This window comes from Leptodactylus fuscus, chromosome 4 (assembly GCF_031893055.1).
Source record: "Leptodactylus fuscus isolate aLepFus1 chromosome 4, aLepFus1.hap2, whole genome shotgun sequence".
Lineage (NCBI taxonomy): Eukaryota > Metazoa > Chordata > Amphibia > Anura > Leptodactylidae > Leptodactylus > Leptodactylus fuscus.
Window position 1 is genome coordinate 140,910,681 of NC_134268.1, and position 25,852 is coordinate 140,936,532.

The 25,852-nt window shown below is 40.4% G+C and overlaps 1 protein-coding gene across 1 annotated transcript in view; it reads right to left on the minus strand.

Annotated features, from left to right (window-relative positions):
- ITGA9 (integrin subunit alpha 9) overlaps positions 1 to 25,852 on the minus strand; it is a 306,868-nt gene that overhangs the window by 238,088 nt on the left and 42,928 nt on the right. Inside the window, exons 5-8 of the mRNA XM_075271089.1 lie at positions 24,127 to 24,194; positions 10,498 to 10,627; positions 7,783 to 7,868; positions 4,461 to 4,529 (exon numbers count right to left, since the gene is read on the minus strand). Of these exons, the coding sequence (XP_075127190.1) occupies positions 4,461 to 4,529; positions 7,783 to 7,868; positions 10,498 to 10,627; positions 24,127 to 24,194 (353 nt within the window). The remainder of the gene's footprint in view (positions 1 to 4,460; positions 4,530 to 7,782; positions 7,869 to 10,497; positions 10,628 to 24,126; positions 24,195 to 25,852) is intronic.

A 25,852-nucleotide genomic window follows, 5' to 3' on the forward strand; every position in this document is an offset into this window, starting at 1 on the left:
ACATTAATAGGAATAAACCCCATCATGTCCCTCATATTAACCCCTGTGTGCCCCATATAAAGGTTACTAATATGTGAGACATATGGAGGTACTAATAAAAGACCTCAGTAATGAAGATACTTAATTATTACCTCCAAGTCTCTCACATATCAGTAACTAGAGATGAGCGAGTACTGTTGGGATCAGCCGATCTGAACAGCACGCTCCATAGAAATGAATGGATGCACCTGGTACTTCCGCTTGGACGTAGCCAGCGCGCTTAACCCCCCGCGTGCCGGCTACGTCCATTCATTTCTATGCGAGCGTGCTGTTCGGATCGGCTGATCCCAACAGTACTCGCTCATCTCTATCAGTAACTCTTACACTGGGGTTAATGTGAGGGACATGATGGGGTTAATTGCTATTAATAAGAGGCACATGGAGTTACTAAACTGTCATGCACAGGGCCAGACTTTGCTTACTCAAGAGTATCCTGTGCCCAAAACTTACATGTACTGGCGGAAAATAACAAATCATACAATGTCGTATATCGAAGTATATTAACCTGAAATACCTCTGTCCCAAAGTCACTATGTACAGTTTATACCAACACCGTATAGCGGCTGAAATACAAATTACATTCAACACAAAAGTCTCATGTGCTCTCAGAATTACAGCAACAACAAGATACACAGTTACATTTTATATCCCATACCTTATACACAGTACGAAAACCTTACCCGCGCCTGTATATACCCACTTCTACAATCACCGCAGACGAAGTCGCGGGTACCAGCTAGTGTAGTATAAAAACGTATCTGGTTCAATCAGGGACTACTGATAGGTAAATATATCCTACTAATATTATAAATGTGAAACTTTGTATGTTTGTGTGTTTGTTCCTTGATCACGCAAAAACAGCTGAACAGATTTGAATGAAATTTGGCACATAGATAGATTATAACCTCGATTAACACATTGGCTACTTTTTATCCCGATAAATGACATGGCTTCATGACTGCTATGAATTAATGTTCACATACTATATTACACTGTTCTTATCTCAGCTTCTGAGAAATCCAGGGCTGTTATCTCTATGTGTAAACACACACTAACCCTCAGGGTTCAAGCATTTGTATATTATCTGATCTGGTCCAAGCACTGCAGACAAACTGACATGGGCAAACAGCTTTAATCCAAATTGGCAGTTTCTCAACTTTAAACATGCCGGGAAAAAGAAAATCTAATTTGTCGCAAACAACGAGAGCTATGAAGGTAGCTAGAAGTCACAGACGTCTGCTGAGATGCCAGAACAATTACAGGCACCATGCGAACAACAATTTCAATGCCAGGGCAACTTGAGAGCTGCCGAAACGCCGGAGCAGGCGGATCATCAACGCCCACAACACGCTGATTATATGGCATCCCAGCGAGCTGCTGAGATGCCGGAACAATCACAGGCACGGTGTGAAGAACAAGTTCAGCAGCAGGACACCTTAAGTGCTGCCAAACGCCAGAACAGCCAAACCATCAACAGCAGCAATTTGCTGAATACGCTCATTATATGGCATCCCAGCGAGCTACTGAGATGCCAGAACAATCACAGAAGATTGCAAGAAACAAGTTCAGCAGCAGAGGCTAGTATATATATATATATATATATATATAATATATATATATATATATATATATATATATATATAACAATTAACTATAGAGCACCTTTAATGTTCCAGCAGTGCATGAAGCTGCCATAGAAGCAATGCCAGAATAGATCTTCAGTAATTACATAACGACATATTGCCCATCCACTTAATAGGTTGCTTTAGCATATTCAATAACTGTCCATAGCCATGTTAATGTCCACTTGACAGTGATCAATGAGCACAATTACATATTAATGACATTGATCCTATAGCATAATTCAAGAGCCTGACAGTGTTCAGGCTGATGGAAACAGACTGTATTAAACAGTATCGTACTTAAATAATACCACCGACAGTGCTATAGGATTAAATGTACTCATAAAAAGGGAATTGTGATCAATACCTAAATCTATGAGTAAAAAATATGCAAATCTATTCTCCAGGATGTAATTAGGAGAACAGTGCCTTACCATCATGCATGAATCAGTTATTAAGCCTACTGACATGATGCAAGGTTTATTGCCAAATTAGTATTTCTACTCCAAAAGGAACAGATTCCCAGCTATGGACAGCACTGTTTCGGTCTTTTGAACCTCCTCAGCATAGAACAGGGATACTGATTTGGCAGAGTGAGAGACTATAGACCAGGGTCAGGTTAAATCTATGAGGTGATGCAGCTAACAGCTATGTGCAACTGCCTTTATCCACCTTTATCCTTTGTTCCCAACTACACCCAGAATATGCGATATATAAAATGCCAATGCTTCACTATAAAATGTATTAATTTGGGAGGGGGGAGTTGCTGGATTGCAAACATTACTTGCATTATTTAGTTATTTAGTGGGAGCATTGCAGAAACCATATTTACTACATTAGTAATAAAGTAAAGACACCCCTGAGAATAGGAGCAAATGTAAAATATGCTATTTCAAGCTGAGTGCAGCAGGGTTCAGCAGCTGCATCTCCGGAGTAGCCGAGCTGAGCGCATGGCCAGCTCTGCTTCATCTCCAGTGTAGCAGTGCTGGCCATGCGCTCAGCTCGGCTGCATCTCCGGGGTAGCCGAGCTGAGCGCACGGCCAGCTCTGCTTCATCTCCGGTGTAAGAGCTGAGCGCACGGCCAGCTCTGCTACATCTCGGCATAGGAATGCATTGACCAGCGTTGATTGACCGAATGCTGATTTTGCCGGAGGAGGCGGAGTCTAAGATCGGTCCACAGCAGTCTCCATTCTGGTCCGATCTTAGACTACGCCTCCTCACAGACAAGCCTCCGGCAGAACCAGAGTTGATTGGCCGAATGCTGTACTCTGTATGGCATTCGGCCAATCAACACTGGTCAATGCATTCCTATGGGAAAAAGTCAGCTCCCATATCACAAGCTGACAGGGATCCCGACGTAATACAGTGACTTGGGCATGTTAGATGCCCCCAGACATGCTTCCCCTGCTGTCCCAGTTGCATTCCAGGGTGTTGGCATTATTTCCTGGGGTGTCATAGTAGACTTGGTGACTCTCCTGAGACGAAGAGTGGGATCCTCTGAAACGAGCAATTTTTCCCCATAGACTATAATGGGGTTCGATATTCGTTTGAATAGTCGAATATTCAGGGGCTATTCAAAGCGAATATTGAATATTTCACTGTTCGTACATCTCTATTTACTAACTGATGCAATATAATATTATTTAATAATTTATCCTGATGATAGTGTGGGCTGCTGTCATATTTAATACCACTTGTGTATGTGTCTCTGTTTGCCACATACACAAATACTATACCAGTAAAGTCAATAAGATTTCATTAATCTTATATATAGGTATATACAGATTGTGGAAAGAAAGAACCCTGTAAGGCTACAGTCACACCAGTGTTGGCTGACCATTTGGGGATTCCGTCTCCCATTACGCAAGCAGGACTTTCTCTCCATCAATTTTGGGAAGAAACTGGACGGTCCCCATTATAGTTTAAGGGGTCCATGGATAGGGTTTCCTTTTTTCGGATCGGAAGAAAAGAAACCCGAATGCTAGTGTGAACCTAGTGTAAAAGCTGCATATTCAAATCCACATGTGTTCAGGAAAAACACAGCATGTTCTTTCTAGCAGCAGATTTGCGAGTGTGTTCGCTATATAATTAATAGGGGAAAAAAATTCTGAAAAAAAACCACAGCAAAACTGAATAAAGAACGCCATGTAAAAAAAAATGAACCTGACACGTTTTAGCTGCGGTTTCACCTTAAGCAAATCTCACTCAACTTAAAACAGGCACATTATTGCAGGTTCCCAACATTGAGATGAATAATACTGCCTGAAATTGTCATTACACAATGTCAGTTCAAGTCAACAGGTTGCTGTGTAATGCAGTACAAGACTATGTGAGTCCTCCACAGTGAGAGACAATCTGTGCAACTGTTATTGACTCTGGCTAAGAAAACAGGACTGTATATCCTAGCAGGGTATATGAAAATGGATCTAGTAAACTGGGCAACTGCTGAAAACTGAAACAATTTAGAATTTTCTGTGGTTACACTGTACATATAATGTTGAGTAATGTGAACATTTTTCTTATTCACTGATGCACTTCTACATAATGTTTGCTTCTTAATTTCTGAGTACTAAAATCCAACATTCTCTTCATCTTTCCCTCAAATCTGCCATCAGAGATCTGCCAGGTGGCTACCATTATATTAGTAGTTAATACTAGCAACGTTAAAATGGCCAGTTTTACTGTGGAACCAGTTCAGGCTATAAAATATGTCTTGTCACACAGTGAACTACAATAATCAGGATTGTTGTGTAATATCTGTAGAATAAAAACAGAAATCCATCAACTACAAAAACTCACCTTTTTGCCCAGAGCTTGAAAGATCCTAACCAGAGATCCAGATGCCTTATCTGATCTGAAGATATAGACCTGAAAAAAATCAAAATGAGAATTAGTTTTCTCAGCAACAAACATACTAACAACATCTAACTACTATCTAAATCATATAGACAACATGGTGAAGTACTACTTTTTACCTGTGTGCACCCCGGGACCACATTTCTCTGTTTGGGCATGGTATAGCCCCGTGACCCCTTCTAAATTACTGTAGTACTAAGCAGATCATATACCAGAAGTGCACTGTATATTTTTAGGTGTAAAATGTAGAACGCACTGACATGTATGCATGTCAATCATTTCCACCATTTTTCCTGGAATGGCACTCAATAATCTATTTTATTTAAATTCAGCATGACTAGAGTTTGAAGGATTTATACGAAAAAAATTGACAATTGACTAAGTATTTCACCCCAAAAACTGTGTGATATTTGCTGTTAAAGTCACCACAACAGAGAATAATGTGGCTGAAAATTGAAAACCTTCTGGGATTCTAAATCCACAGTCAAACATTGTCATCTTTTCAAGGAGACTACAACTTTCAGTAAAAATCTTCAAAAATCAGATACGTAGGGAAATCTTTGTACTCCTCTGCTGTATAAATGTCTGCATGTAAATCACCTCTGCTTCAACTGACCACTGTGACCAGACAGACAACGTATTGCATAGATCTGAACTTTGACTGAAGAGTTCAATTCTCCGTAAAACCCTGCAGCATATTTTTTTTACTTTCACAAAGACTCTCCATTATATCGGGAAGTTGGTCATGCTTACGGCTGATCTCATGAAAGACATTAAGATTTAAGAAAGGAACACATGGATTGCAGCCCTAACATGACACAGACTGCAGCATTTCCTTTCGATTTTATGAACTTCATTTGGATCATAAATTATGCATTTATCAATCCAGAGCCAACTGCTTTGTCTGCAAGTGCTCAGTATGTGTTCTCAAGCTTTATTTTCTATGGGATATGGTTTATTAAGTTTATGGAAGGACAGTGAGTGATGTGGCCTGGATCAGTCAGCTCTTCAAGATTTTTGGCAATTGTTTCTATATATTTAGCAAGGATAACATTCATAACATTTTTATTGCCGGCTGTGTGAGTTTATGCTGCACTAATTTCTATAGAATGTATGTGATCACTTAGTTATATATTTCTAGAAGAATTAATACAAACAAAGAAAAGAATTAAACAGCTGTGTAGCAATGTAGATTAAAAGTCAGGCAGGTCCAAAAGCCAAAAATGAACTACCAAGGGAAGAGTATAAAACAGGGGATGTGCCATGGGTCAAACCAAAGGAAAAAAACACTAAGGGTAAGTTCACACTGAGTTTTTTGGTCAGGATTTTGAGGCTGTATCCGCCTCAAAATCCTGACCAAAAAGACGGCTACCATTGAAATCAATGGGAGCAGTCAGTTCTTTTTTACGGGAGCCGGTTTGTTCTGGCTCCCGGAAAAAGAAGCGAGATGTTAGGGTGTTACGTCCTCACCCGTTCGTACTCTTGCGCTGTCCTCTAGCTGCACTTTACGGCACAGGAGGAATGTCCGCTCATGATTACCTGCTCCCGGACTCTTGTCATTCTGTGTTAGCACTTTTAGAGTTAACTTTTGTGCTTGTGATTGACAGCTTATCTGCCAATCGGGCCTGGGGCCGGTTCTGAACTACCTATAAACAGTTCATCAGCCCACACATGATTGCTGGCTATTGTGGCTCTGACCTTGCTAAGCGTTTGTCCTTGCTCTTATATTGTATTTACTGACCTCTGTTCTTTGGCTCTTAACAACAAACAAAGAGGAAAAATAGGGAAAAGGGAAAACACAGCCCACTCACGGTATTTCCAGTGATACCAAATGTCCAAATTCTTTAGCTTTTGACTACTCTTTTGGATTGCGAATTGATACTATTTTGTCTCTCAGGCTCGACCTTGGCTTGCTGACTCCTCTTCTGCGTTGTCTTGTCTTGTCCTGTTCGGTGTATCATGTATCTAGAGAAGGGAAAGTCGCCCAGTTGTCCTCTACCGCCTAGGGTAGTTGAGGCAAGTTGGTGGGGATAGGAGCTGGGTCACATTTAGAAGTCACTGTTTGTCATTCCCTTCGTTCCAGGGTTTAGAAGTAGCCACTGGAGAATAGCTCAACAGGCAATTCCCTAACAAAGGGTTAGAGAATTCAGAGGAAACATCTAGAACCAGGATAGGTATAATCTTGAGCTTATTAAACACAGTTTGAAACCTCCAGCAATGCCAGTGGCATACAATGTCCAAGCATTTCAAGTGTACATAGTGTCCTGGTTTTGTATCCTGTGTGCACTGTTTGTGGGTGCAGTTTCAGCGTGTGGTTTCACAATCCGATATCAGACCATTTTGTGAGCAATGGCATCCTGCTGTAGTTTCCCATTGGAAACAATTAGAAGAAGATTGCAAACATTTTTCATGTAAGTTTTCAGCCAGAAACATGTCAGATCAGTGTGGAAAGTAAGCTGTTTGAATACAAAGTTGAAACCGCAGAAAGATGAAGCAGAGTCCTTCTTTTTTTCCAACAATGCTGATTTATAATCTAGTTTGTGCAGTAGATTTCCATTCCCAGCAGTGGAGGGCATTCATTGTTTACTATTCTTATTCCCATACAGACATGTCAGAATCAATGTGGAAAAAACGCACATATAACATACACTAAACCCTGTTGTCATGTCAATGTGACACTTCTGTTACTTCCCCACCCAAGGCGGTAGATTTTACCGCAAGAGCACAGATTAGGGAAATGTTATCATGCTTTCTGTTGTGTTTACAGAAAGTTTCTTAGCACAGCTTAAGTGACATTTTTATTGTTCAAGGAGCCCTCAACACCATCAAAGTATTCATTTTCAGGAAATAAATGTTTTTGTTTGTATAAAGTTATACAATTTTCCATGATATTTTCTGTATCAATTCCTCATGGGTTTCTAGAACTCTGCTTGTTGTCATTCTTGGTTTACTTCTAGTGGATAAAAATCAGTCCATGTTCAGCGTCATGTGATGGACCTCACCTCTAGCAGACTACACCTCACTACTCGTGCAAAGAAGGAAATGGTATTGGTTCTGGAGCCCCAATTCTGATGACAGGTTCTCTTTAATAATGTTTTTCACATCTGCAGATCACTCTGAAATGTAGTTTCGCCTCACCTCTCAAACAATGTGCTAATAATAACTCAGCAGTTATAAAGGAAACTAGAGTTCATCACTTTTGTGGAAGTGAGACAGGCAGTTTTAAGTGTGTCACATGCGTACTACTTAGTGATGGAAGCCTCACCTTTCCGATGCCACTATCTCGGGGAGCTCCACCAACTATGTCCATGGTGGTGGGTTGTGAAAAGTGACCAGCAGTGACCGCATATCCTGAAGCATAGAAAACAGGGAACATTAGATTATGAGGTAAATTAGATTATGAGATGTACCAACTCCATCAGACTCACAAAGAACACTTTGAATATTTTGCTTTGTTAACTAAATTATTACATAAAGTACACTGCAACCAGGAATGTAAGCTAAGTAGTCCTATACAATGACTTTAGAGCATAGGCATGTAAAATAACCCACAATACAATCCAAACACTGCTACAAGACTAATAAATAAACATTATGTCAGGTTAGATTTAAATGGACAAGAGGGAAGTCTAGTTAGCTGATGACTGTAGAAGATATCCTATAGACTGGATAAACCTTCAGAGTCAGTCCTTTCAAGGGTGGTGGGGCAGAGTAGACATGGTAGGGCAGAGGAATCCTAATGTATAGCCTCTGTGACATTAGAACAATCTTGAATTCAGACTATTATTACTCTATGTTTACAGCAATTTAATATAAAAACAATAGTAGCACGGACAACATAGCAACATTTCTGGAACGTTTTCATTTACATCCTCCAATGTGGTATACATGATACTGTGTACAAAGTGCGCAACTGAAGGACTTTACATTGGAGAAACAAAAACTGCAGATCAGGATGAATTTACACAAGCATGTAATAAGTTTCCGATAGATACCTCCATGGGAAAACACTTCTCTATGTCAGATCATAACTTCTAAGACTTAAAAGTCCTGATTCTAAAAGTTCTCTTCAAGAATGACAGAGAAAGAAAAATCTGGAAATCCAAACTCATGATACAATTCAGATCATTGACAAAAAAGGCTCAATCTGGCACATCGATTTATGAGCCCTGGACACAATCCAACAACCTCCATCAGAATAACTCACCACCCTAACTCCTTACCTATACTACAACATCTTGCCAGTGTTGTGCTATGTAATTTATTTCCAATAACATACTGACAGGGAACGTAGATTGTGAACCGTTATATGGGTCAGTGATTGACAATGTCTGTAAAAGTGCTGCAGAATATGATCGTGCTATAAAAGTAAGCAAAATTATAAAATAAATAAAATGCCTGAAAAAGGAGTGTCTGTAAGCTGAAGCCTTTGAAAGTTGAGGCCTGGTTCACATCTGCGTTCAGTATTCCATTTGGGGAGTCTGCTTGGGGACCCCCCCAAACAGAATACCGAACGCATTGACAAGTGGTGAGCTTATGAAAGCACACAGACCGCATAGACCATAATGGGGTCCGTGTGTTTTCCACGCGGTCTCTGTACGAGTCATGCAGAGAGAAAAGTACTTCATGAACTACTTTCCTCTCCGCATGACTCATGCGGAGACTGCGCGGAAAACACATGAACCCCATTATAGTCTATGGGGTTTGTGTGCTTTCATAAGCTCACTTGTTAATGTGTTCAGTATTCCGTACAGGGGGTCCCCAAGCTGACTCCCCAAACAGAATACCGAACGCAGATGTGAATCAGGCTTAACAAATGTAATTTTTCTACAATACTTTTGGCTTTTTGACACAAAAGTATCATATATTGCATGATTGTTCCTGGATAACACAGGACTACACTGCTTTTACCCTACATGGCCTAGAAAAAAAACTTAAAATGGAGTCCATCTGGATTCTGCAGTGATGACCTTTCCATCAAATCTGACTGAAATGCTGATCTAAACTTTAAATGGAGACTCTGACAGTTGTGTTAAAGGAGCCATTCCACTATTTTAATACTGTTTTATTGTTATAATTCTTAGTAGCTACATGGATGTTTTTGTAAAATGTTCTCTGTTCATGAATTTTGAGAAAACAAAATGCAAATAAATTCTCCTTTATGGAAAAAAGAAAAACTATCTCTAGCACTATCTTTTGAAAGGCAGCTTCCTACAGCTCAATGCCTGAAGTCTATGGGGCAGCGCTACAGTACCTGCAGTCGCCGGCATTGTATGGTTAATGAGGAGCGAAGCTCTCCTGTGCTGCTTCATTACCAGTGATCTGTGGGGGTCCTGGGTGACCCCAGCAGATCTAATATTGACAGCAATCCTATGGATATGTCATTAGTCTTAGAAACTGGATAAACCCCTTTAAGAAAGCTTTCTTAACAATAGCCTTCAAAGGCATTGGAATATTTCTCAACCAGCTCATATATCATTCCAATGATATACACAGGCTCCATAGTTTTTTCAATTACTTCCTGTGCACTATTAACATTACCTGCTCCTTACCTGCAAGAGCCAATTATGGGGTCTGGGAACTTTCTACCTATTTAAGCCTGCAGTCTGCCCCCTTCAGTTTTAAAGACATTTCAAAAAATGTTATTTTGCATTATGGCATAACACTGATGCTCTGGGGTCAGTCACCTTTACCTATATACACTCAAGGTTGAAGTTATATTTTAACCTATGTAAATGTTTGTGTCAATATTTGTTTCCATCTTCACTGTGTGACATTACAAAATATAGCATTGTAGTGCTCAGTAGTACTATTATACTGTCCTCTACTGAAATGCTAAAATTACACTTCAGATCAAGTCTGTGACAATGAATAAAAGTCTTCATTAGAAATCCAGCCTTGCTTCTCTGATAGGACACCCAGACAAGACACAAGCATGACGGGTTGACAAATTCTCTTTATGTGAGAAGGAGACACTTGCCTAAATATGTGTAACCTTTGGCAATGACAGCTTCATTATTCAGTTTGAGGTATGTGTTGTCTGTAAGATTCAATACTTTGACGGTGCCCGTCCAATAATATGATCCTGGGGCTCCCATAACAACCAGCTCCTAAAAAGAAAGAAAAAAGAGAATGTAAACATATTTCTGTATTTATAGCAACAAAACATGACAACTTAGAATAATGGCTTTCATATTTTTAGCTATTGGGAGTTATGCAAGGGAATTTATTCTTTGTGACAACTTCACTTACGAAGGTCTTGCTTTTGCAAAGAGTTTTCCCACCACAGCGACTTATCCCTCATCCATCAGTGGGACTACAAGCATTGAGACCCCCACTAATCATGAGCATGAGGGGGCTTTCCTCCCCAGCATGAATGAAGTTATGATCGGAAAGGCATGCCCCGCATTATTCATTTCAAAGGGACCTGTGGAATTAGCCAAAGTATAGCTTTCGGCTATATCTAGTGGCTTTATTGAAGTAAATGGCATGAGGGTGCGCCTTTAGTCACCCCATTAAATCTGAAGAGAAAAACACCCCCATTTTTGTGATCAATGAGGGTCCCTTCAGACAGCCATGTTTCAGCAACTTATTCCCTATCCTGTGGATAAGGGATAAATTGATGTGGTGGAAAAACCCCATTCAGTTCCAGCTACTTATTCTATATAATTATTATTTAGTAAAAACTGTTACATACAGAATATTTTGTTCTGTTACAAAACCATGTTGCTCAGCCTATGAAGTGTAAGATCTCAGACATGCATGAATATATACTATTTTCTTTAACCAAACATATAATCTTGAGATATTAAATAATAGAGGATAGCACTAGTAAGGGGTTAAATCAAGAGAATAAAGTTCAAGCTATTAATTCTCCACTTTTTGACTTGTTGCTGGTGATGCAGCTTTCCAGGCAGGAAGCAGGGTTCATTTGTATATACACGTGATGGGCTGTAATGTGATCTATAACAAAACTAGCTAAACCATATGTCAAATGCAGATGATGCCAAAGGGGTGACGTGAGTAGGAAAACCACAAAAACTATACGTTCTTCTGTATTTATTTCATGGTCTAAGAATATTAAAGTTTTTTTTAACCTTCTAAAAAGAATTTCACATTCAGATTATCTCATTTCAAATCTCCCCGTCAGGGTCCTCCACCTTCCTCTTACAGTCCAAGAGTATGCTGATAGGTTATGTGCAGGGATATAAACAGCCCCAGAGGACAAATGTACATCATTTCAGAATATGTTGGCACTATATAAGCAACATAAAGTAAACCTATGATGGTGGCATTCACTTTAATTGTAACAAAATTATAGTATTTACAACAAGAGCTGGGAAGTCAGAGTCGGGGTTGAAAAAAGTTACCAACTCCAATGACTGGCTTTTAATGAGTTAGAGGAGATTTGCTGCTTCTATCTGACCATGGCTGTCAGCCATTTATGAAGGCGTTGGAGTCAGGCTGTGGAAAAATAAAAGATTTGGACTTGAGGGTCGGTGGCCCGGCCTGTATAGAACATGAATTGGGATCAAGTATTTAAGCAGTTCACCTTTCCTTAGAACAGGTCATCAATATTAGATCGACAGTGGTCCGTCACCTGGGACCCCCTCTGATCAGCTGCTCTCAGCACTCTATATGGACAACATGTCTGGAAGCAGATAGCTCTGTTGTCCATGTATGCTGAATTACACACAGTACAACTCCTATACAAGTAAATGAGAGCTGAGCTGAAGAACATCAGCACAGCTGCTATACAGAAAACACATCTATTTGCTTCAGTCGGGGTTGCTGATACAAGCTGATCCCAGGTTAGGTCATTAATATCATTTGTAGGTTTAGAAAACCTCTCTAAGTGATACACAATCTCAATAAGTAGGATCACGTCCAAAAAATAAAGTGTATAGTAGATCAAATTAGGGCAAAATTTCCATATAAAAAGCTTTCCCGGGACTATAAATTTGAGATTCATTTGCAGGCACTGGCAATAACGACCAGTCTATGATAGACATAATGACAGAAAATCCCTGATCTATAAAAAGTGCTGTTATTTCTGAATTCCTCTCTTTATTGTTTTATTTGGGATTCTGATGACATCTTTACAGCATTCCATGGTCACCTTGCCTGAATAAAATTAAGGTGAGGACATCTGTTTTGGATCTGAACTTATCTACTCAGAAATGTCAAACAGGTATTTGACAATGCCAACATTGCAAAGGCCAAAGCACATTATTCTGTTAGCAGGGGGAATAAAATTCTTTTCATGGAAACGATCATTTGCAGGGAATTCTTTAATGCCTTTAAGGAAAAAAATTACTTTACTGGGATACATTTACTTACGCTGTAATTCTTTTGTATCTTGTGCATTTACCCCAACGCAGGGCACACATATTGAGAAATGTGGCACTGACACCCCTACTGAGCAGCGCCAGCTTGTAAGATAAATGGTCTTTGTGCTGATTATACCAGAGAACTGGAGTAATAACAGGGATACATTCCCTAAATAATGTATTTAACCCTACATTAGCAAACCCCAATGAAGTCAAGAGTTTGTTCCTTACACAAATTTGAAACAGCATATATGTTCTGAAATTAAAGTAGGAATTTCTTGTAGTTGATGTATCTGGTTTGTCTAAAGTTTCTTCAAGAGCATAGACATAAAATCTATCATATTGTAATACGTCACTGAGCATCGTGACCTGTAGAGAAAACGGTATTTGCATAAACTTATTCAGCAACAATAAATATGTGCTATAATCCTGGATAGATAATCTTTGTCCATAACTTATCTTCATCATCATTGATGGAACAGCCTGTCACGGGCTAAGTTAATGTTTAGAGAGGTCATGGACTAAGCTGGGGCTTTAGACAAGTCACTGACAATGGTTGGTTGCAGAGGACCATGTTGCAACCAGCTGGCCGTGAATTAAAAGCACAGCTGGCACACGGGGGACAGTGGGATAACCCCCATGTGCCGCCCATGTACAGGCCGTGCTTCTGTGGCTTCTTTCATTAAATGAATAGGAACCACGGAAGCAGGGCTGCAAAATAGGACAAGAATAGGACCTGTTCTATATTTTGGAACTCGGACAGTCGGCCCGCACATGGGACCTTGTAATTCACGGTCGTGTGCACAGGCCCATTGAAATGAATGGCCCAGTGTGCTATCCGGAAGTCACAGACTTAGCATGTACTTCAGAGACCTGAACTAATACTCTATACATCAGCAAGCTATTTTCAGATGCATGAACAATGTAGTTAGTAAAACCCAATAAGAGACATATCAAAATGACAGTCCACTTCATAGAACAGTATGGGCATTGCAGTGCAGAGCGTGTGACTGCACTAACACCATCATTGTAACCTTTAATAATTATAACCACAGAGAAACAAAAATGCAGTTTGGGGAAATCTAGGATAGCCCCATGATCATGATAAAAGGATCAGAATAGGACATGCTCTCAGTATTTTTAAAGACCAAGGGTCCGCATGATAAAAATAGACTGTGTATGGCCCCAGACTTAGACTGTACACAGATGTTAAATTCAGGTGAAGCTCAGTAATATGACTTGGCCCTAAATCATCAGCATTGCTTTCCTTACAACATACAACTGATCCACTATATACACTGAGCAGACTATAGAGAACTATATTCACTGGATTGTTAATGGAGCCGACTTCCTGAGACAGATACTGAAGTTGTAACCTGATTGACTTTTGACATATAAACACTTCTCTGAAAATGTAACATGAAGCCTTACTGCAGAATCCAGAGCAGCATATGTGAACTTACTACTAATGTAATGAATGGCATCTGTGTGAAAAAAGGAAGAAATATTAACATAAAGCAACCATTATAAAATCTAAGCATAGAAATAAAAAAGAAAACAGAGAGTGACCATAAAATGTACAAGAATGACTACTGGAATCTCTGAATTCTTACTTCTGGCTTCATAGTTCTTTGTGTTACACATAGAATACCTAAGAAAAACATCAGTTTGATATATTTTATTGTAACTTGGCAAATGGAAAGGAAAAGGTAATGGAGCAGATTTAACGTATATACTCGAGTATAAGCCGACCCGAATATAAGCCGAGACCCCTAATTTTACCACAAAAAACTGGGAAAACTTATTGACTCGAGTATAAGCCGAGTGGGGATAAATCACCATTGCAGATAAAAAGTCTGGCCATGTGCATTGCAGCTTAGTAACTCCATGGGGATCACAGTAATAGCAGTTAACCCCATCATGTCCCTCACATTAACCCCCTGTGTGCCTCACATAAGAGTTACTGATATGTGGGACATATGGAGGTAATTATTAGGTATCTTCATAATTAAGGTCCTTCATTAGTACCCTCATGTGTCTCACATATTAGTAACCCTTATATATGGGGCACACAGGGGTTAATATAAGGGACATGATGGGGTTAACTGTTATTAATGTGAGGCACATGGAGTTACTGAAACTAAATTAATAACCCCAAATGCCTGACATTAATAGGCAGAGTAACTAAAGGAAGGTACCTGTGTGTTTCACTTTACTGTACCTTCCTCTCCTCCATACAACAGACATCTTCCATAAGACACAATGAATCCTGGCCACTCATCTGCAGGGTAGATGCTAAATCCTAGGGTGCTAAAGGACCTCTGATGACGTCATGACCATGTGATCGGACTCTGGTGTGGGCGGAGCTACTAGGATTTAGACTCAACCTTATCTGCAGATGTTACATACCAGTGGCTACAGGACCTTTAATGACATCACGTGACCTCATGACAAGCCAATCACAGAGCAGTAGCACCAAAAGACCTCCCCCTTCCAGGTCCTTCCAGTTTTCTGTGCTCCATGGACCTGACTCATGTATAAGCCGAGGAGAGTTTTTTCAGCATGAAAAATGTGCTGAAAAAGTCAGCTTATACTTGAGTATATACAGTACTATTGCTAGACTTTAGGCATTGCCAGCACCATAATTTTGGCAAAAATCGCTCTATTATTTGTACCAAAAAGAACATATCTGTGTGTCTTGCTAGAAATTTTTCAAAATATGCCCAGTAAAGAGGGTACAAATATGATGTGTTGTAAAATGTGGCAAATTTATCACTGGCACATGCCAAACTTTAGGCACAAATATTGGGCTAAGACATTCCACTAAACACGTAGTCTAAAGAAGGAAACTGAATAACATATACCAAAGATGTGTGACATCTATCAGTGTGTTCCAGCAGAATAGTTTTGGTGTATGTTTTGACTGCTCTTTAGCTAATTTTGCTATAGAAATTGATAAATCTGCCCCAATGTTTATACATAGTAAGGAATTCTATCTAAATCCGGAACAGCACAAAAGCACAACACACCAACAAAGATATAAATTGTAAACTGACAAAAGATGTGAAAAGCAACCAACCTATCATCTTATTCAAGAACAACATCAGGTATCTTGTGTTAAGCCATGAAGAAAGGATATACAAGGTATATACGAGGTTGAGGAAAACAAGGGGAAAAGATGCAACAGAGGACAGTAAGGACTATGACGAAAGATGTCACTGTAACAGTTGGTGAGCTCAGCGTGACAATAAATAAAGGGTACTAAAGAAGAGTGTATGGAAAAATCCAAGGTGATATGCTCAAGCTTATTCCACAGAGCAGTAATTTCATTGTAGGTACGGTACTTTGTTGGTTCAGAGTCACTTGATTCATTTCTATGGAAAAGAATAAATATTGGGATATTCTTGGGGGAAAAGCTTTCACTAGAACATTTACAAAGTAAAATAACCAAATAGGAAACATTACACAGATCATTATAGGTAAAATGTCATATGGAATATATTAAATACCAATATCTATTTAGCTATGTGTATTTCTATTAAAATACCTACATAAGCATTAACAATACTGACCCTATAGAAAACATAAAAAAAAAGACCCCAAGGCTCAACCACAGGGTGATATCATTATTGCTTAGAATAGCATCTGGACATATGATCCATGTCAGTAGATTGTTCTGTTTCCCAAATGTGTATCTGGAAACTCTCATTCATTGTGAATTGAACCTGAAGTACTGTACTTGTAAGACTCTCTAGGACAATACTATATACTCATATAGAATGCCACATGCAAAACAAATCCAAATCCTATATTCAAAGAAGCGTTCTAGAAGAATGCACACAACCTGCAGTAAATGTGCCACTGCACATGAAAAGAAAGTACAACATGGGTGGTGAGGAAAGTTTTCTGGATAGTGGGGTTAAGCACATTTGGAGGCAATTCACAGACACACCAGGAAGCATCTGCTGCTGATAGAGCTGTAACTGTTATCAGACAATGAGAGATTTCTGCTCCGCCACTATTCTCCATTCTGACACCTGTTTCCTTTTCTGTCCTGCTGTAGAAAAAAAAAAGAAAACCTACACGATGACATGATCCACTAATGTCTGAAAAGGAGTGAGGAATGGAAGACTGGTTATGTTGATATTACTGATTCAAGGATTTAGGTTTTAAGACAGAGTCCTGATAACAATAGTTACAAGGCTTGTTATATCATTTTACTTCTGCTATGGGAAAGCTGGGTGACGTGCATTGAGGAAGCAGGAAAGACCTCACAGGCTACTTTTATATGTTCATGAGATGTTATATTAATTGTATATTAATTGTAAATTATGTGTCTTGACTGGACATGTGGTCAGGTATACCCTATAATCCTACTTGTCTCCTCTGACAAACTCTTCAAATGATGGGGCAGTACAAGAACTGATACTTGGGCCATCTCTGAGAATATGTGGAATCCATGGTTGAATTGGGTTATCGAGGAGTTATCCAGGCACAACAAGTTACCCCCTATTTACAAGATAGGGTATAACTTTGTGATTGGTGGGTGTGCCTTGGCTGGGAACCTCATTGATCCCGATAACTAGGATGTTTTGCATCCCAGTTTCATTGGCTCAGATGGCAGCACTCACTGCTCCATTTATTGGAATGGGGAGATCCAGAGATAGCTGAGTAAGCACTCATCTATTTCCAGTGGTCTCTATTCATGTGAATGGAGCATCACATGCTGTCCGACAGCTTCTCCATTCAACACCAAGTTGCCCCTTATCCTGTTGATAGGATGTGGCTTGATGTGACTGGGGAACCACTTTACAATTACTCTATAGAAAGAGCATACGGTTTTTTGGAAGCAGATGTAATTGACAAACCGCTACTAATTGACATTAGTCTGATATCTATTTTCTTGCTGACAGACAGGCTGAGTTCAGACTAAGTTTTTTGGTACAGAATGTGACGCAGAGGCCTCCTAAGATTCCAGACCAAAAACAGGTCTCCCATTGAATGGACCTAGTCAGGAGGAAGTGTCTTTAGGCGGACATCTGCGGCTGAACCTGAAGAAAGGGCAGAAATTACCAGCACCCATTGATTTCAATGGGAGACGATTTTTGGTCAAAATTCTGCGTCAAAATCCTGACCAAACAACTCTGTGTGAACTCAGCCTTAAAGTCTGACTTAAATTGCTGCGGGAAACTACATACGGTTTCTGCATCTATCAGAGACCTGTGGAGGAGAAACACATAGGTGCATCTCTAAACTGCATTGCATGCCCCCAAAACTTTGTTGACATGGGCTCTAATTTATAACAGAGAAATTAGATTTGCTTTGGGAAACCATGGAGTGAGTACAAATGTGCAGATTATGGCAGATGTTTTATATACTTATACTACTGATAAAAAGTATGAGTTTTTACCAGATCGCAGATCACTTAGTCAGCAGAAGCTCTGCCATAACCCAACATCTGTAGAGATGAGCGAACAGTGTTCTATCGAACACATGTTCGATCGGATATCAGGGTGTTCGCCATGTTCGAATCGAATCGAACACCGCGTGGTAAAGTGCGCCAAAATTCGATTCCCCTCCCACCTTCCCTGGCGCCTTTTTTGCACCAATAACAGCGCAGGGGAGGTGGGACAGGAACTACGACACTGGGGGCATTGAAAAAAATTGGAAAAAGTCATTGGCTGCCGAAATCAGGTGACCTCCATTTTAGACGAATAGTGGATTTCAAATCCGGGTCATATGAGAATGTGAACTTTGTGACTATGAGACAGGGATAGCTGTACAGTCAGGGATAGCTAGGGATAACCTTTATTTAGGGGGGAATGTTATTAAAAATAACTTTTTGGGGCTCTATCGGGTGTGTAATTGTGATTTTTGTGAGATAAACTTTTTCCCATAGGGATGCATTGGCCAGCGCTGATTGGCCGAATTCCGTACTCTGGCCAATCAGTGCTGGCCAATGCATTCTATTAGCTTGATGAAGCAGAGTGTGCACAAGGGTTCAAGCGCACCCTCGGCTCTGATGTAGCAGAGCTGAGGCTGCACAAGGGTTCAAGCGCACCCTCGGCTCTGATGTAGGAGAGCCGAGGGTGCACTTGAACCCTTGTGCACCCTCGGCTCTGCTACATCAGAGCCGAGGGTGCACTTGAACCCTTGTGCACACTCTGCTTCATCAAGCTAATAGAATGCATTGGCCAGCGCTGATTGGCCAATGCATTCTATTAGCCCGATGAAGTAGAGCTGAATGTGTGTGCTAAGCAGGAGGAGATTACGGAATTCGGCCAATCAGCGCTGGCTCTGCTGGAGGAGGCGGAGTCTAAGATCGCTCCACACCAGTCTCCATTCAGGTCCAACCTTAGACTCCGCCTCCTCCAGCAGAGCCAGCGCTGATTGGCCGAATTCCGTACTCTGGCCAATCAGCACTGGCTAATGCATTGTATTGGCGTGATGAAGCAGTGCTGAATGTGTATGCTTAACACACACATTCAGCTCTACTTCATCGGGCTAATAGAATGCATTGGCCAATCAGCGCTGGCCAATGCATTCTATTAGCGTGAACTGAGTTTGCACAGGGGTTCTAGTGCACCCTCGGCTCTGCTACATCAGATTGCTACATCTGATGTAGCAGTGCCGAGTGTGCATCAGATGTGTAGTTGAGCAAAACTGACTCAGCACTGCTAAGTCTCTGCATTCGCATAGGAATGCATTGGCCAGCCTTCGGCCAATCAGCGCTGGCTCTGCCGGAGGAGGCGGAGTCTAAGGTCGGACCTGAATGGAGACTGGTGTGGAGCGATCTTAGACTCCGCCTCCTCCAGCAGAGCCAGCGCTGATTGGTCGAGTTCCGTACTCTGGCCAATCAGCACTGGCCAATGCATTTCTATGGGGAAAAGTTAGCTTGCGAAAATCGCAAACTGACAGGGATTTCCATGAAATAAAGTGACTTTTATGCCCCCAGACATGCTTCCCCTGCTGTCCCAGTGTCATTCCAGGGTGTTGGTATAATTTCCTGGGGTGTCATAGTGGACTTGGTGACCCTCCAGACACGAATTTGGGTTTCCCCCTTAACGAGTTTATGTTCCCCATAGACTATAATGGGGTTCGAAACCCATTCGAACACTCGAACAGTGAGCGGCTGTTCGAATCGAATTTCGAACCTCGAACATTTTAGTGTTCGCTCATCTCTAAACATCTGCATTCCACTGCTTATAATAATCCTGTGTAACACTACGTATAAATAATCCTATTATGAGAACTGGATTTTAATGGCATTTTCTTATGTAGTATTTAGTGTCAGCATGGCGTCATAACACTCAACACCACACAGAAGATAACAATAAAAAGTGCAAGTCACAGAAAATCTAGGAAGGAAGTCCCTGCCTCTGTAAAGCTGACACACTATTTAAGGAAAATGCAGATTGTGTATTGTCTGGAAGCCACATATTTTTCCCACAACAAGTAACAGGTGATCCAGAATGGCTGATACATATAAATAGATCACTTGTAGCCATAAATCACTTATAAATAACTTATCCTAATAATCACATAACGGTGCAGGGAATTCTTGTTTTCTTTGGAAACATCCAATGGTGGCCAAAACCACAACCAGAGTTCAAATCAGGACTTCAGAGAAATGAATACTTTCTAATGTCCCAGAATAAAAACATTTCAGGGTTCCAAGACTCCTTCTTCCAACATACAGAGACCAGTAGGTGACACAGTTGACATGCAAACAATAAATAGTGTAAAAATGATGCCAAAATGCCTCAACTGAACTCCTCTGAATTAGGGGTAGCGTTTTCTGCCGATACTAGTACATACACAGAAACTGTGAAGGAAGCCTACCAAGGTAGTAGAGCAGGACACAGCAAGTAGCAACTATTGGCCCACACTCCCTGACCACTACTTTTCCATTGGTTGGCAGCTCTGGATGCTCTAACATTCCTAGAAGTCCTAAACATTAAATTATTTACTGTGCATTGTATGTATGGCTGTGCAAAGAATTGTGTTTCATCTTAGCCCCACAACAGGCTGTTACGCCTTCACCTGTTCTAACTCCTGCGCCATCCTCTGGCCGCATTGTATGGCACAGGAACCGTGTCTGCTCATGATTACCTGCTTCTGGACTCTTGTCATTTTGTTTTGGCACTGTTACGGTTAACCTTTGTGCGCTTGTGATTGACAGCTTATCTGCCAGTCAAGCCTGCAGCTATTTCTTGACTTCTTTAAACTGGCCTTCAGCCCACACATGGTTGCTGGCTATTGTGTCTCTGACCTTGCTTAGCATTTCTCTTGCTCTTGTATTGCAGTTACTGACCTCTGATTTTTGGCTTTTTGACTACTCTTTTGGATTGCGATTTGGTACTGTTTTGTCTCTCTGGTTTGACTCTTGGCTTGCTGACTCCTCTTCTGTGTTGTGTTGTCTTTTCCTGTTCTGTGTATCACTTACCTAGAGTAGTGTTTGCTGTCCAGTATAAGTAGGGACACAGGGTGGGCCTAGGTTTTGGGCTCACTATCTCTGTCTTCCCTTTCCTTAGCAGCTGTTATTGAGAATTACCTTCGAGCAATTGTAACAAAGGGTCTAATATATTCCATGCAGGCTTTCTGCTCTCACTGCAAACTATGATCAACAGTTGCTTCACTGTAGTCAATAGTTCGGTAGTCGGACGAGGAAGCCTGCAGCACAAATACCTGACTCCTCTCCCCCATGCCATCCTCAACTATTTAAGATTTTTAGGCAAAAACATGAAAATAACTTGAAAAAAAAATGAGATTTTATTTTTAGGCAAAGAGTACCAAGCCTTAATTGTATGATTTTATGTACTTTCCACATACATACCATTATCAGCAGAAAATTCCAACCCCAATTAGGAAGCCTTTTAACCAGGTGTTTTCTGGTTAAAATCCTTTTTGTATGGATCCTTAGAAGAATTTAATGATGGTCACAGAACAGTGTGAGCTAGTTGTGATTCAGCCAACTCTGTGTATCTTCCAATTTCAGGTTAAAGATGGATCTGCGACACTCCTCTTCATTAATAAAACTTTTACTTTATTCCATTATCCAAGACAATACAAAAACTCCATGTAAAAGGTAGAAAAAACAAAAAAATACAAAAAGACGCAATAAAAACCGCTGTCAGTGAAGCATAGCTGACGCGTTTCAAGACCGTCTAGGTCTCTTATTCATAGCTGTTTAAGGTCTGCAGACCTTAAACAGCTATGAATAAGAGACCTAGACGGTCTTGAAACGCGTCAGCTATGCTTCACTGACAGCGGTTTTTATTGCGTCTTTTTGTATTTTTTTGTTTTTTCTACCTTTTACATGGAGTTTTTGTATTGTCTTGGATAATGGAATAAAGTAAAAGTTTTATTAATGAAGAGGAGTGTCGCAGATCCATCTTTAACCTGAAATTGGTATATACATTATCTTGGTCTTGGAGTCCCAAAGGCAGCGGATCGTGCACCTCCCTAAGAAATTCGTGCAGGTGAGCTTTTTCATGACCAAAGTTTTTTGCATTCTGTGTATCTTCCCCTGCCACTTGTTTTCCTGAAACCTCAGTGTGCTGTGTATTAGTTAAATGTTATGTATAGAATTATCCACACTGTTAAGTAAAAGGTAGTACCAGATCAACTGGGCACATGCTGTGATCTATTGATAGATAAAACATGACAACTGCTCACTCCTGAACTAAGGCATCCACTATCTAATCAGAACCTGTCAAGAGATCCCATAGTAGATCTATAATAGTACTACTGGTTACCCGGCTGTATATCATAATCAAAGTCACACTGTCATAAATTGTCACATAATCAGTTCACCAAATATTTCTCTTGAGATCTTCAACTGCTATGTGAATAGCAGTATATGTTTTAATAGCTTTATGAGGTTTTATATCAACTGGTCATCATATGCTTTTGTACTATATAATAATTCCAATATTTTTAATATGTGCATTATTATACCATAAGCAACACTGCTTTCTTATTTCTCAATATTTTTTTTTTTAAATGTAGATTGTGAGCCCCATATAGGGCTCATGATGTACATTTTTCCCTATCAGTATGTCTTTGGAGTATGGGAGGAAATCCACGCAGACACAAGAAGAACTTACAAACTCCTCGCAGATGCTGCCCTTGACAGGGTTCGAACCCAGGACTCCAGCACTGCAAGACTGCAGCGCTACCCACTGAGCCACCGTTTTGCCCCTTGTTTCTCACTTTTAACACTACCATTATTTAATGTCCATTGCTCTCATCCATCACAGAATGAGAGCAATGGACATTAAATGACAGAGGCGGTTGGAGCCTCCTCCATTGGGTGTTTATCTGCATTAAACCCAATGTAATAAACACAATGGAGTCTTTCTGGAAGTTTTCACTTTTCCAATGGAAGAAAAAGTTGTGCATATAGAACTTTTTTATTTATTACAAAAGTAAACAAACATGACAAAAGATAGCGTCCATCATGTTATTTACATTAGAGTAATTGGGAATGGACACAGCTGGAGGGAACTCCGTCTATGTCCATTACTCTGCTCTAGTTAATGTCTGTTGCTGTCCTCCTGTGACGGAGGACAGCAACAGACATTAATAACAGTAGTGTAAACGTAGCTTTGGCATTAGAATCCAGTCACTAGGCAAATCCTGACCTGACACAATACTTAGTCTAGAACATGAGTATCTAGAAGAATTATCATCATACTGTGCTGCATAACGAATTCATAAAGTAATACTCCTTATTTAGAGGAATAATGTTTCCAATTGTGAATAGACGAGCCCAAATTATTTGAGCTACTTTTGCTTTTCAATCTGGACATTCTTAGAGAACACAAGAGGGTGAGGAGTGAAATGTGTGATTAAAGGGGTTAAGATTTCGCTGTAACATTTCTGCTGCAACTATATTAGTAGAAATTCTATACCCACTAAAACAGCAGCTGTAAGCATGGAAGGAACGTGCAGGCCTCCTTTTTAGGCCTGGCTTCCATTAAACTGAGAGGACACTCCAATGACTTTGAAGATAAGATTTTCCACCTAAACACTAGATTTTCACAGTAATTACAGAAAAGCTAATGGCAATATCTTACTTGGATTCCAGAGTAAAGTCACAAGATGCACAACGCAAAAATTTTTAGTGTAAAACTCACTTCTTTGTGCACCCTCATAAAACTAGTTGAAATAAATATTTGGATAAACCTCAAACACCTTTTTACACCCCTCCTAAAGAAAATGTTTCAATTAACAACATTAACAATGGGACATTTCAAGTAAAGAATGTCACCGACCTCCATGAAAGATCCTGCAATCCCGGCTTGGCATGAGCCATGTTCCTCTCCATATTTCTTCTTGTATTCTGGAAGGAATATAAATGACAATGTAGTTATAGCCGCCTGTACAGTTAACTTTGGCTGTGTGAGGCCTAACATTGTTACACACAGTATATCTTACCACATGTACCACCCAACCACAAAGCCTAAACCTCAGCCAGTTTGGGAAATGACTGAGCCACAAATATGCAGCCTGAAAACTACTGCATTCCACATTAGTTGTATGTCTCAGAGGCGCACTGTCTTCTAAGTTGAGAGATTGTGGGAAGTATTATCACATTAATGGCGTAACAACGTAAGGAACTGTATAACTGCAGAACCTTGGTAAAATATACATCTAAAGCTAATTCTAGCTGGAAAGGATAAGTTAAATAAATTGAAGACGGATTTAGCCGTGACAACCCAGAGATTTACATTTGTTATTGTTCAGGCCCTGGCAGCGTTCCTATTTGTACAGCAATGCTTTGCACTTCCATAAGCTGGACTTATTAACAGGCTTTTATTTTCTATATTTCTTTAATAAAAAAAAAAAAAACCTATTTCGTTACAACAAGGAATTATAATGGAATTCATTGAACTATGTAAAAAACATACAAATAGAAAAGTGCAGTTCTGCGGAGGAATCCAGTTTATATTATGATGTGATTTAAATGTGTATGTGGGTAAAGCAGGCAAATTATTCCTTATGCCTTATTTCGTGTTAAAAGCCTAAGAGGCTGTGGAAAGTAAATTGCAGGGCGTATTCAAAGAATAAATGGTCTTTATATAAACTGTGTGATGTTGTATGCAATGTGAGGAACATCTGCATGAGATGAAAAAGAAACACACACATAAGAGCAATGTATGCCTTCAATCAATTGTCCGTTGTACCAATGTCACTAAAATAGGAAATGAAGCAATTTTGCAATAGGACTTCATTTAAAGGGATCCTATCACTCAGACAATTTTTTTCTAGGTACCACATCGGAATAGCCTTAAGAAAGGCTATTCTTCTCCTACCTTTCTTCGTCTTCTCCAGTCCGCCGTTCGTCTACAATCCCAGTTTCTTTCGGTATGCAAATGAATGAACTCTTTCACAGAACTGGGGGCGGGCCCCAGCGCTCAGGCAGCACTAGGGGCGTCCCCAATGCTGCAAGAGAACTCTCTCCAGTGCCACCTCTTCCGGCAGTGGCTTGTAACTTCTAGGCCTGGGCCTTGGGCAGAGTAGACTGCACATGCCCACAGGCCATGAGAAAATGGTCGCTTCCAATACTGTGCAAGCGGCCATTTTCTCGTGGCCTGTGGGCATGCACAGTCTGCTCTCCCCAAGGCCGAGGCCTAGAAGTTACAAGCCACCACCGGAAGAAGAGGCTGAAGATGATGCTGCTGAAGAAGATGGAGGTGGCGCTGGAGAGAGTTCTCTCGCAGCATTGGGGACGCCTCCAGTGCTGTCTGAGCACTGGGGACCACCCCCAATGCTGTGAGAGGGCTAATTTGCATATCGAAAGAAACTAGGATTGTAGGCGAACGGTGGTGCGGAGAAGACGACGAAAGGTAGGAGACGAATAGCCTTTCTTAATGCTATTCCGACGTGGTACCTAGAAAAAATAGTGTCTGAATGATAGGATTCCTTTAAAAAGCTCTAAATTCCACAACATCTCCATGGTAACAGACAACAAACTGTAGTCTAGCCTACAGTAATACT